The sequence below is a fragment of the Clarias gariepinus genome, chromosome 13, assembly GCF_024256425.1.
Source record: "Clarias gariepinus isolate MV-2021 ecotype Netherlands chromosome 13, CGAR_prim_01v2, whole genome shotgun sequence".
Classification (NCBI taxonomy): Eukaryota; Metazoa; Chordata; class Actinopteri; order Siluriformes; family Clariidae; genus Clarias; species Clarias gariepinus.
Window position 1 is genome coordinate 33,571,601 of NC_071112.1, and position 13,975 is coordinate 33,585,575.

General features: G+C 39.4%; 1 protein-coding gene across 1 annotated transcript in view; it reads left to right on the forward strand.

Moving 5' to 3' along the window:
* Positions 1 to 13,975, forward strand: part of LOC128535336 (ankyrin-3-like) — a 142,810-nt gene that overhangs the window by 84,707 nt on the left and 44,128 nt on the right. The window contains exons 7-10 of the mRNA XM_053509207.1: positions 3,796 to 3,892; positions 10,143 to 10,371; positions 10,568 to 10,693; positions 12,912 to 13,043. Of these exons, the coding sequence (XP_053365182.1) occupies positions 3,796 to 3,892; positions 10,143 to 10,371; positions 10,568 to 10,693; positions 12,912 to 13,043 (584 nt within the window). The remainder of the gene's footprint in view (positions 1 to 3,795; positions 3,893 to 10,142; positions 10,372 to 10,567; positions 10,694 to 12,911; positions 13,044 to 13,975) is intronic.

Here is a 13,975-nt window from a genome sequence, read left to right on the forward strand (position 1 = left end):
CGTGGGCTATTGTTGTTTACTTACAATATTTGTTCATTTAATTTGGTGGCAGTGGGCAGAGTGGCAGAACGGAGCATGCGGAGGCAGCCCGCCTGCACAGAGTAAAGGCGCCGCGAGAGCGCGAGGATCAAAGGGCGGACTTCCAGTGTCCTGTTTGAAGTCCCTGGACCGCGTCACATTGCCCCGCTCGCATGCCACTCTGTCCTGCTCCACCGCATTACGTACTTCCCGGACTCAACTACGCGCCTTGCCTTTATAATGTGGAGCCTGAGATCTTAATGTTGATTATCGCCAGCCAGCCCGAATAGGTGGCTCCGTCCCTTTACATACCTGCCACCTATCTAGGGAGCCTACGGAGTGAGCGAGAAGCGATAGTAAATTTGGGCGCACGCCCTTCATAGGCGCACGCCGTGACATATCGTGATCCACGTCTTTAACTTCGTAACCTAATTAGCGCTCAGCTGCAGGCATAAAGTTAAAAAATGCGTTGGGGGAAAAACAGCAAGGAGACTCACCCTGACCATTTTATTAATTCACGTATACACAGAGTTTCGGTTAATTTTCTGACACGCTAAATGTGGGCCGTTGTTGTTTATCTCCTCCTCTCGCACGCATAAAGTTTTCCTGAGCGCGGAGGAATTTTGTTGTAATATTTAATAATATCTATGCCGTTTAATCAGGGGCTCTTATTTCCTATTTGTCCTGGGATGTTAGTTACTGTGTGTGCTTAACAATGGCAGGCAACGTTCAAATATAGCTGTTCTCACCTATACATTCAGATAAATGAAATGCATCCCTCCCCACTTTAAGACCTGGATTTTGAAGACCTGCAGTGATTCAGGCCTCTTTTTAAATTTCTGCAAATTTTATCTTCTGGATTTTAGATTCTAAAAGTGACATTATTACTGTTTTACTGGAATAGAAGAAATAGAGATTTTCTTTATCATAACATAAATTGTATTGGTTGTAATCACTCTATACACAATCATTTTCGTCATTGTGAGCGCACCTAAATAAAATTAGAGTCTTATAAAGGCTATGTAGCTTATATAGTTTTACTATATAGTTTTTGCACATTAATCTGACAATGTTTTAATTTTATCGTCGTTTATTTTTAGTTTACATTTATTTAAGTTAATAAATCCACTACAAATTTAAAGAACACAAAATATAAGATGACACAAGACCCTACACGTGTAGCTTTTCTAATTACACATAAAAATCTCTTTTTAAATTTGTGCAAATTTTATCTTCTGGATTCTAGATTCTAAAATTAACATTATTACTGTTTTACTGGAATAGAAAAATGAAGATTTTCTTATCAGAACATAAATTGTATTGGTTGTAATCACTCTATACACAATAATTTTCTTTGGTATTTTTTTATAAAATATTGAAAGTTACCACTTCTAACACCAACTAACACAGTGGCTCATCACTAGAGGAGCGCTCTGGAGTGATAGTTTCCATCTCCGCGGAAGCGAAAGAGAAAGTTCTTTTCCCCTTCACAAGAAGCGCCAAAGCGCGCTGGAGAAGTGGAAGGTAAAAGACTCATGATTCGGTCTCGTGCGCCTCCACCAGATTTGCACGCCAGAAATGCGTTGCGGGTCGCGGTTTCGCTTTAAGACGGCGAACCCGAGCGCGCAGGACTTTAAAAGGGAGAAAATCGCAATACTTACCTGCTCCCTGAAGCCCGAGGATAGCGTGCTTTTCCCCCAAACACTCAAACAGAAAACGCGAAGATCGCCCTCAGCGAGATATTCTTCTACACAGTAGGGACTTACTACTCTGGTAAGTAGTAAGACATTTTCTATTTTCGCTTTATGTTAAAAAAAATGCTTACACACACGCACACACAACATGGATCCTGAAGAGAAAATGATCTGAGGGTGTTTCCAGTTCATGCCTTTTTATAACTTCCAGGTGCACCTCATCGGTTGACGTCACCTGCCTGAGGTTATACATGCCAAAATATTTGGCGTGCTTCACAACCGGTCACGAGGAATCGTTTCCCATAGCACTTTCGCGCAGCATCGAGTGTAGCTTTTGAAAGGGAACTGGGGGACTCATGGGCGTAGAGTATTACAGTGAACTGGTATGTTTAGATGCTGTCTTCCCAACTCTCATTGATTACTCAGGTTTGTTGATATTGAGGTGATTGGTTGCTTTACATCTCAGGGAGCCCTCATATCTGTGTTTCCTTCTGGCTCTCCCTTTTAGTTATGCTGTCATAGTTAGTCCTGACGGAGTCCCTGCTTGCACTCTGCACTAGATATACATTCACCTTATACATTGTTCGACTGTGACCATACCTAACTGCCATCTCTCCATCTCCTTTGCTCTCTCCTCTTCTGCTCTCTTCTCTCTCTCTCTTCCTCTCTCCTTTTTCCTCTACCTATCTCTCTGTCGAGCTATACATGTCGCTCCTGAGCTGCCAGTGACACAGACCGCCTCTGCCCTCTGGACCTGTCTAACTCGTCCTGGAGTCCTGCTTTTGGTTGGAGATCTCGTCGCATGGATGCCCCGTGTGGTCTGCCTGGGATGCGTCTGGTGACTGAGGATGGTTCCACTTTTCCACGAAGATGGTCCTGTCCTCGACTGATGCAGACAGCTGTTCTCTGAGGACCTGTGACTTCAGTCGCTCAATAGTTCAGGACTGGAATTTCCTACAGTCTACCTGAGCCTCCAGGAAAAAACTGGACTCGAAGCCACTTTGCGACAATGTCAATTGTTAAAAGCGCAATACAAATACATTGAATAAAAAAAAATTAAATAATAAGCAAAGAGTATTGAATAAATTAAATATATTTTTGCATTAATATTTTGCAGTATTAGCATTTAACTTTTAGGCAAGCTTTTAAGTAATTGTCATGTTCTTATGATTTCAGTGATAATATTAAGAAAAAAAGATTTATACGTTATTCAATTTAGTGTCTACAATATTACACTCTATTCCTCCAATTAAAAACTGTTTTAATTGGAAGAATAGAAAGAGACAATTATATATGTAATGTTATAAAATAAGGTGATAGTAAGAAATAGATTTTATTGTTTTTTTTTTATTAATAAAATACATTTTGGGCATTCAGGCCATGTAAGTGTCCCATTGGAAGTCAGGGGTGCTGGCAGGAATATATTTCATAATACGGACAAGAATCAACTTTTTTAATTTGATCAAAATGATAATAAAAAAAAAGTATGTATAGTGTTTACAAGATTACAGCTACTGGTGCCCCTGTTCGGAGTCACACAATGGCACATAATTATAAATTAATTTATTATAAAACTGCATTTACTTCTCGGTTATTGATAATGTTTATTGAATGTCATATTATTTAACAGCCTATTTTGACAACACCTGAAACTTTTGTTGAGCATTTTCTAATTCTGTGTATTTGTGTGTGTATGTTAGATATATAATTATGCATGTTTTCTTGTTTTCTTTTAAACACAAAATTAGTTCATTGTCAACTCAATTCATATTTATTTGTATAGCTCTTTTGAAAGTGGTCCTTGTCTCAAAGCAGCTTTACAGATTTAAAATACAATTCTAGAAATTAGTGAAATATGTGAGAAAATATATATAAATCATGTGTACACTAAATGTTATAAAAGATTATGTGGAAAAATTAAACCCTAACAGTAGAATATAAACCAACTAATATTATTTAAAAAAGCAAACACCCAAATACTACTAAATGCTACATGCCCAGATACTGTATAAATTCTTTAATGACATCCCATGATTATGATTTTGATTATAAAATACTTTATAATCTTTGTGTTTTCATGTAGGTGGCACTTGTCCAGCTCAGTGGGAGGACATCACCGGCACTACTTCACTCTCCTTTGTCACTGACTGTGTCTCATTTACTACAAATGTTTCAGCCAGGTAAGGCGAACAGAGACAGAGTCAATTCCAAAATTATAAATCTTTTTTTGATTTCTGCTTGACTCAAAAGTAGCATGTTCTCTTTTTCTGACAGCAATATCATTACATGCATTAACATGTGTTGTTGATGGTTAAAGTGTTTGTATGAACAGTTAAAATGTTAAATCTAATATTAATCTGCTGATCTTTAATGTAATCAGTAAAATGATTATTATTTGAGGTTAAAGCCCACGTACATGCCTGACTGTCTTTCTGTACAGCAGAACTCTCTGTCTAACTTATTAATACAAGGAAATCACTTTATGTAAGGTTGAGTATCTTACGCCTTGTTTACACTAAGTTGTCCTTTTGTCGTAATACAAATACATTTCTGTTTTAACATCTTTCAGTTTTCTAAGGAGGCATCCCAGAGATTTTGGACTGTGGCTGTAAATTCTTAAAACTAGCATAAAAACAGAGACTGAAGGATTATATTTAAGGTTTTAAAAATGCCAAAATTAAAGCAAAGTGTTTTATTACAAGCACCAAAACAGTTTTTACTGTAAGTTAAGCTTACTTAAAATTTGTGTTTTGGTCATAATTGAACTGACATTTATTCATACCTTAATCACTCACTCACTCATAGTCTATGCCTCTTTATCCTGTGTACAAAAAATTCATCCCAGGAGACTTAGGACACAAGTCAGGTACAACCTGGACCGGGTACCAATCCTTTGCAAATACCTTAAACAATTATTATAAATTTTATTCACAATTTCTTCAAACAGAGCAAAAAAAAAAAAAAAAAAAAATTCGCAAGTGCATCTTAAATGAAGGCACCATAAACATCCCTATTTTAACATTATTCATAAGGCAACTAGTGTTTTCTTTCTCTGTTGGGATATGATGAACAATGTTGTGGCTTGTTACTGATTAATCTCGCACAACATTAGCTGAAAAAATATTTTTATGGAAAACATGCATAACAAAATAATTTCTCTCTTTATAAAAAATTGGTCTTTTTTGAATTTTGTGTGTGTGTGTGTGTGTGTGTGGAAAGGCTCTGCTGTTGAGTTGGAAAGCTAACGCGTCCGTGAACCACACTAGGTACATGACCATGCCTCCTGGTAATATGATGGGTGTGATGTATGAGAGTTGTATTATTATTCCTTACCTGAAGGTGGTGCTCTCCTTGTTAAGATATGCTGGTATACCCGGTAAGAGGGGTATAGAATAAGAGAGTAAAAAGTGAGCAGTTGTTTTGCAACCTGGTCTCCGTGTGGCTTTGTATTAAAAGTTATCCACCAAACATCACATGGTGTCAGAAGAAAACTATGGATCAGTTAAAACCTCCTAACAGTTTGGATTTTGAAGGGAATTTAGCGGAAAACTGGCGAACGTGGATTCAAAAGTTTGATCTGTATCTCATTGCAACTGGCATTGCAGAAAAGAGTGACAAGGTAAAATGTGCGACATTTCTTCACGTGGCGGGAGATGAGGCCATAAAGGTATTTAATACCATGGACTTTGATGATGATGTGGATGATTTTGAAGTGCTCAAAGAGAAGTTTAGAGAATACTGTGAGCCTAGAAAGAATATTACATATTTGAGACATATGTTCTTCACGAGAGCACAGGGACCGAACGAAACCATCGATGCATACGTGACAGACTTAAAAAATAAGGCAAAAGATTGTGAGTTTGGAAGATTAAATGATGACTTGATTAAAGATCGCATTGTCTGTGGTGTTAACAATGATACTGTGAGAGCTAGACTTCTCAGAGAAACAGATCTGAACCTAGCAAAGGCTGTGGATATTTGTCGTGCAAACGAAATAACACAAAGCCACTTGAAAGTGCTGCATGAAGAAGCAGAAGTTGCAGTGAACAAAATCACGAAGACAAAGTAGGCCAGACAAGAATATTAAGCACACAAGGAAAGAGAAAGAGTGCACAAGATGTGGGTATGTACATGAGCCAAGGAAGTGTCCGGCATATGGGAAAATTTGTTATGAGTGATCGAGGAAGAATCATTTTAGCCGCATGTGCAAAACTTCACAGAAAAAGGACAAACAAACAAGATTTGAGAAAAAAGTACATGAGATAGAACAACAAGATGCTGAATTATTTATTGGTACCATTGAAATTGAACAAAATGAGGGAAAAGCTAGCAAATGGCTTCCACAAATGTATACAGTCTCTACAATGGAAAGTGAAACCAAGAAATGGACACAAGAATTCAGCATAAACAATAGTCTACTTACTTTTAAGCTAGATACAGGAGCAGAGTGCAACGTGTTGTCATTTAAAGATTTTAGGAAAACTTCTAACAAGACAACAACTTTAAAGAAGTCAAATTGCACTTTAGTTACATATTCTGGCCACACGATGGAGACAAAGGGTAAAGTATGGCTTAAGTGTGGATACAAAGACACTGAGTTTGATCTGGAATTTCAAATTGTAGAAGAAGATTTACCAGCAATTCTGGGAAGAGAAGCTTGCTCAAAACTTGGATTGATTAAAAGAGTGTACGAAGTAGAAAACAAAAATGAAACTGACATTCTGAGTGAATATCAAGACGTGTTTACTGGTTTAGGATGTGTACCAGGACTGCATCACATACAGCTAAACCCAGATGTTGCTCCAGTCATTCATGCACCACGAAAAGTACCCATAGCTCTAAAAGAGAAAGTCAAACTGGAACTGAAACGAATGGAAGATCTTGGAGTTATTGTAAAGCAAACTGAGCCTACTGATTGGGTCAATAGTATGGTTACAGTATTGAAGCCAGAGAAACTCAGGATCTGCATCGATCCACAAGATCTTAACAAAGCCATCAAGAGAGAACATTATCCGTTGCGTACAATTGAAGAAATTGTAGCGGAGATGCCAAATGCTAAAGTATTCTCAGTACTTGATGCTAATCATGGATTTTGGCAAGTACAGTTGGATGATGTGAGCTCTAAACTATGTACATTCAACACTCCTTTTGGAAGATACCGGTTTTTGAGACTTCCATTTGGCATTGTGTCAGCTCCAGAAGTATTTCAAAAGTGCATTGCACAAAGACTGGAAGGCTTAGAGGGAGTCGTTAACATAGTGGATGATATTCTGGTGTGGGGTGAAGACATGGAACAACACGACAAGAGACTAAGAAAGCTGTTAGACAGAATCAGAGACATTAATCTAAAATTGAACAAAACCAAGTGCAGGATCAGGATGACTGAAGTTAGCTATGTAGGACACATTCTAACGGCAGAAGGATTAAAGCCAGACAACGGAAAAGTCAGAGCCATACAGAACATGCCAGAGCCACAGGACAAAGCTGCACTGATGAGGTTCTTAGGACTGCTTCAATATCTGTCCAAGTTCATTCCAAACATGTCAGACATAAATGCGCCATTGAGGAAACTGCTGGAAGGAGATGTAGCATGGCATTGGGGGTCAGAACAACAGAAGAGCTTTGAAAGATTGAAGTCACTTGTGAGTAACACTCCAGTGTTAAAGTATTTTGATGTCAACAAAGAGGTAATGCTGTCAGTGGACGCAAGCGCTGAAGGTCTTGGAGCAGTGTTACTGCAAGAAGGACATCCGGTAGCATTCGGCTCAAGGTCTCTTACTGAGTGTCAGAAAAGATACGCCCAAATAGAAAAAGAACTCTTAGCAATTGTCTATGGCTGCGAGAAATTCCATCAGTATGTCTATGGAAAAACAGTACAAGTGGAGACGGATCATAAGCCCTTGGAGACCGTTTTCAAAAAATCTCTCCAAAAAGCTCCTCCGAGACTGCAAAGAATGCTGATGAGATTACAGCTGTATGATATACGGGTCAGTTACAAGCCTGGAAAGGACTTGTACATAGCAGATACCCTGAGTCGAGCGTACTTGAAAGAGCAAGTGGAACCACTACTGGAAGATGAGTTACAAGTTCATACACTGTCAGTGTGTTTGCCCATCTCCAAGGAAAAGAAGGAAACATTCAGAACAGCAACAATACAAGATGTAGAGCTGCAACAAGTCGTGAATGTAGTTCAGTCAGGGTGGCCTGATGACATAAGAAAAGTTCCAGCAGACATAAGAAAATACTGGACTTACAGGGAGGAACTTACCTGTTCTGATGGATTACTCTTCAAGAATTGGAGAATCGTAGTTCCACAAAGCTTGAGAGCAGACATGCTTCAAAGAATTCATGAGTCACATCTTGGTATTGTCAAATGCAAAGAGAGGGCACGAGATGTGATGTTTTGGCCCGGCATGGCAAAGCAAATTGAGGATGTCGTGTTGAAGTGTGCTATCTGTAATACTTTCAGACGGAGTAACACCAAAGAGCCACTCATCTGTCATGACATTCCAGACAGAGCATGGGCGAAAGTCGGTGTTGACTTGTTCCACTTCAACCAAGAGGATTACTTGATGTGTGTGGATTACTTTTCAAAGTTTCCGGAGATTGCTAAACTCACACAAACAACGAGCAAACATGTGGTGACAGCTCTTAAGTCGATCTTTGCGAGACATGGGATCCCGGAGGAAGTGGTGTCGGATAATGGTCCACAATTTTCAAGTGCCGAATTCAGAGCATTTACAGAAAGCTGGGAGTTTGGACATACCACGTCTAGTCCTGGATTTCCCCAGGCAAATGGACAAAGTGAAAGGGCAATTCAGACAGTTAAGAACCTGTTAAAGAAAGCACAAGAGAGCCAAGGAGATCCTTATATTGCATTATTGGAGTACAGAAATGCTCCTATGGATGGTGTGAAACTGTCTCCTGCACAGATGCTTATGGGTCGAAGATTGAAAACAAAATTGCCTACATCAACAAAGCTGTTGAGCCCACAACTGTACAGAAATGTACATAAAGACATTAAAGGCAGACAGCTTAAACAGAAAAGTTACTTTGACTGTGGGGCAAAGCAGTTACCACCTCTTGCAACTGGAGAAAACGTGAGGGTGAAAGTCAAGAACAACTGGCAACCAGCAATTGTGTTAAGGTCGCATGAAACACCGAGATCGTTTGTGATTCAAAGGCCTGACGGAAACATCTGCAGAAGAAATCGGAGAGACTTGCTGAAAACCAGAGAAGTGACATTTTCGAAACCAAGCTCTATCGAGTTGGATGAGTGTTCTTCAGACAACAGCGAGTTTGCAGAGAGTAATACCTCGGGGCAATCACCTGCACTGTCACCAGTAAAAAGACCTGTGACACCAGTTAAGGACATGGAAAATCAGGAAAAAAGGTCAAGTTGGGGAAGACTGATTAAACCACCAAAGCTCTATTCTCCATAAAGACATTAAAAAAAGAAAAAAAAAAGATTGTGTTTATAGTTTATAGGTACTATGTTTATAGTTAATAGGTTGTGACATCAAGAGTAAGTTATAGTGTGTAATTGAGAAAATAATTATAATAGTAAATGTTTAGTTGTTATTTTGTAAAGGAATTTATTTCTTAAGAGGGGAGATGTGATGTATGAGAGTTGTATTATTATTCCTTACCTGAAGGTGGTGCTCTCCTTGTTAAGATATGCTGGTATACCCGGTAAGAGGGGTATAGAATAAGAGAGTAAAAAGTGAGCAGTTGTTTTGCAACCTGGTCTCCGTGTGGCTTTGTATTAAAAGTTATCCACCAAACATCACAATGGGAACTTTACAAGAGTTTTAAATTGTGGATAGCCTACCATATAAACTTTTAATTTGTTTTAAAAGACAAAATAAGATGTAAAGCACGATAATGTTAATGAAAATAACACTAATAAGATAAGCCCCTCATTGTGATTGACATAAATGGAGAAAACTGACTGTAAGCAAAAGACTGCAGCTTTAAATTGATCAACACAGTTGGCCATGGCTAGTTGGGTTAAGTTTTTGAACCATGATTGTGCACTCTAAGTAAATGCTGATGTCTTTGGAAGAGCCTGACTTTATGCAGTGCAGTTATTGTGGGAGAGCACAATGACAACGTATCAGGTAAGAAACCAGAGTAGGTCAACGGAGGTTGGCTGGTGACTGGACTGTGATTGAAAAGGACATAGATATTTTATATAGTAGTGTATTTCTCAGAATCAACCACATTTGTCTCACTATCAGACAAAAGGGACTCAAGATTTTATTTTACGACAGGCCAAGACAACAATTGCAGAGATCTGTTTTCTTGGCTTGACCCCTTATCCGTCTCAATAGTAATGACGACAAGTTTAACTCCTTTAAACATCTGCATTGCTTTCTCATTTTCACTCTTCTTACCCATTTTTCCATTTGTATATTTTTCTTTTTGCAGATTCTGGTTGGCAAACTGTTACCAAGTGAATGATACAGTTGTTATGGCAACCCCAGTTTACAAGGAGCTGATTTGTGTGCCATACCTTGCTAAATTTGTGGTGTTTGCAAAGCCTCTTGACTTAGCAGTGGTACAGCTGCGTTGCTTCTGTATAACTGATGATAAGGTGGACAAAACACTTGAGCAGCAGGAAAACTTTGAAGAAGTAGCCAGGAGCAAAGATATTGAGGTATGGGTCATAATGTATCCCTTCAGGTCTTTCACAGACAATGGCTTAATAGCAGACAAATTTGCACAGTTAAACACATAGCTGTCACACTTAGAAACATTTTTGCAAACATATTATGCACAGTAAGTGTACTTAATGTGCACATATATTATACAGGACAAACTTGTATTGATTGCAAATTTTGTACTAACTGTAGGTTACAGAGGGAACGCCAATCTATGTGCAATGCTATGGCAATCTAGCTCCAGTCAGCAAGACCAGCCAAAAGCTTGTTTTCACATTCTATGCCTTCAAAGAGAACCGACTACCTTTTACTGTTAAGGTGTGTATGTTTGTGTGTATAATGTGTGCTTGTTTAAATGGGCAAGGGAAAGGTGTGAGGGAAAGTCCATGAATGTATTGATTTGGGCCCAGTTCCCCAATAACGCACACTCTTAGTGTGCTAAGAAGACTCTTTAGATATATCTTACGTAAGTTGTTTACTTTTCTAAGTGGGTTCCCCGAACTGTCCCTTAGGAGTCTTCTTAAGTCGCTGCCTATTACATCTGAAATTACAAGGTGCTGTCTACAGTGAAGGTGCTGAATTTGCTCACTCAATTACTCAGGAATCGATTTTGCACTCCTTCTGCATGACAGCATTACGAAAGACAGCATTTTCTATGGAAATTGAACATTGCACAAAATTCTTCCAATAACGTTTATTTCGACATGGGTTAACTTATCAATAGCATGTCATAATAGACAAATGTATAAATTAAAACAACCAAACTGTCGCTAATATTTTCATGTAACCTGTAGTGGCGGTGAAACAGACTGGGTATACAATCATAGTTGATTGACAAACAGCTGCGGTTACTTATGTGCAACTTGATTACTTTTATTAAAGGTTTCAACCAATGGCAGACACGCACAGCCATGTTATGGAGCATGGCTGTTGCCACTGTAACTGTCAAGACTGTGAGGCTTCATGCGCAATCCTACTGCAGACTTGTGCAGACACAAACGCAACTTCCAGGGTCCAATTGCACGCTCAACGATGTTGCGAGTGCAAATGTTTCCAACATTAATGGCTTTTTCAGCCTGAATCTGTGGGTTGGATACTGGTGTAAAGAGGTACATTCTGAGGGGGAGTCCACTGCCCCCCGAGGAACATGCTCTGACCAAATTTACTTTCTTTTGCTTGCTCACCAATGGCAGAATTGGCCCAGACAAAACTGTCATGGGTGCTGGCAGGCCACTTCGCCACCAGGTCATTGATTAGACCCCTGTGGTCCACCACTACCTGGATGTTTATTGGCGCATATGCCTTTCGTGACATGTATGCTTGATCAAGCACTGATGGAGTGGAGAGTGGGATTAGTGTTCCATCCACTAAGCCTAGGACTCTAGGAATGCCAGAAATGGTATGGCAGCCCTGGTGTACCTCGTGACATGTTGCTGGCAGTCGGATCCATTTCCCGGCATGGGGCAGAAAGGTAACAGCGAGGACGCACCTCTACACCGAAGTTTTGCTGAGGCTGTAGCCTTCTCCCACGACCTCCATGAAGCTCCAGGTAGCATAAAATCTTAGTGTTGCAAGCAGCTGGTCATCGGGATGTAGAGCGTGATTACGACGCGTTGGCCTGGCAAGCGCAGGTCTGAGCAGGAAGCTCGGCAAGCGCAGGTCTAAGTAATAATTTGTTGCGTTGGAAGGCGAAACTTTAAATAGCCACCTCAGACAAAATATGAAAAGGGCTGAAGTTTTGCTTAATGAAAAATTTATATGAACCACACGGTTTCCCGGACGGCGCCGTCTCCAGTTTAGCACAACACGCTGTATCGCTGCCATATCTGTTGCTTTCTGGACCCCACCATGATTACCAATTTATACGATCTTAGCCACTTAGAGTCAAATTGTTTGCCACCTGTCCAGTATTAAAAGTGATTGCCAATTTTATTGCATTAGTCACATTATGAAATTCTAATATCAAATAAAATAAAATTTTTAAACAGGCCTACAGTATATTCTATAATTAATATGACTTTGATAACGTGCGATAATGTGTTTGCATACACCGCTGATTTATAAAGACTGCTGCACAGTTGCGGCGACTAGCGTCTTGAGCTGAAACAATGCTAAGGTTGAGTTAAGGTTGGTCCAGACCACCCTTCTGAACATGTGACTTACCTAAGATATACTTAGAGTACGAACGTTTCGGGAATCACACCATAATGTTAATAGAGAGGTTAAGGAACAACTTAAGAACTACTTGGCGATAAGAAGCTTTCAGGAAACCGGGCCCAGGTCATTTCTAACTCCAATTCTCACAAAGATATGATAATATAAAAAAAAGGAATGGATACTAATTTGAAAAAAGGGGAGTATTTAGTTGGTATGCTATCATGCCCAGTGTAGATTGTCAACTGATGCTTAACCAGTAACTATGTTATGTTACCATGTTAGGGTATGATCATCTGTACCTATATGATAAAATGCATACTGTATGTACACATTTAGCTGCAGCGAATACATTTGGTATATACTTTCTGGTGTTTCTTAGGTGTTGGACATTGGACAGGAGCCATATGGAAAACTCTCATTTCTCAAAGATTTAAAATTTACTAAAGGCTTTCCACAGAGGACTATCTGCAACCTTAATTTCACACTGACAGCACATAAAAAGGTGAAAAACATACATGCATAATCTCCCTTTCTTTCAGACACACATGCCTGCTGACAAACAAGACTTGCGCACACACACACACACACACACACACACATGAATATAGCTGATTGTAGTAACTAAGGGGGGTGTTGGGGGGCATACATTTACATAAACCTTTGCAAAGTACATTTAAACTTAGGTTTTTACTTTTCCTCACATCTAACCCAAGTGAACATTCCATGTCTTAGGTCAGTTAATATCACAGTTTTTTTTTTAAAGAATGTAAGATGTACAAATAATAGTAGAGAGAGAGAGATTATTTTATTTTATTTTATTAATGAATTTATTTTTATATTATTTCTTTCATCATATTCCCAGTGGGTCAAAAGTTTACGTGTACTGAGTTAGTATTTGGTAATATTTGTTTTAAATTTTGCAACTTGGGTCAGATGTGTAGGGTCGCCTTCCACAAACTTCTTGCAATAAGATGCTGGAAATTTTGCACATTCCTCCTGATGGAACTTGGTCAGGCTTCCTTGCTTGCACCCACTTTTTTAGTTCCTTCCTCATAATGCCATTTTGTGCACCAGTCCCTCCTGTAGCACAGCCCCCCACATTATGATGCTGACCTCCCCCATCACTGCTTCACGGTTTTGGACTGTGTGCTTTGACCTGCAATCCTTGCAATTTCCTCCAGACATCAATGGTCATTATGGCCAAACAGGTAGATTTTTGTTTCCTCAGACCAAAGGATGTTTCTCCAGAAAGACCTTTGTCTCCATGTGCAGCTTCAGATCTGTTTTTTTTATGGCAGGTTTGGAGCAGTGGTTTTCCCTTGCAGTATTTCAGGTAACTTCACTATTGGTCTCATTTTACTGTGGATATACAGATGTCGCCATTAAGACTGTGCGTGTTTTCCCACGAGATGCCGAAATTTAGCGCGCGGCGTGCCGCGACTT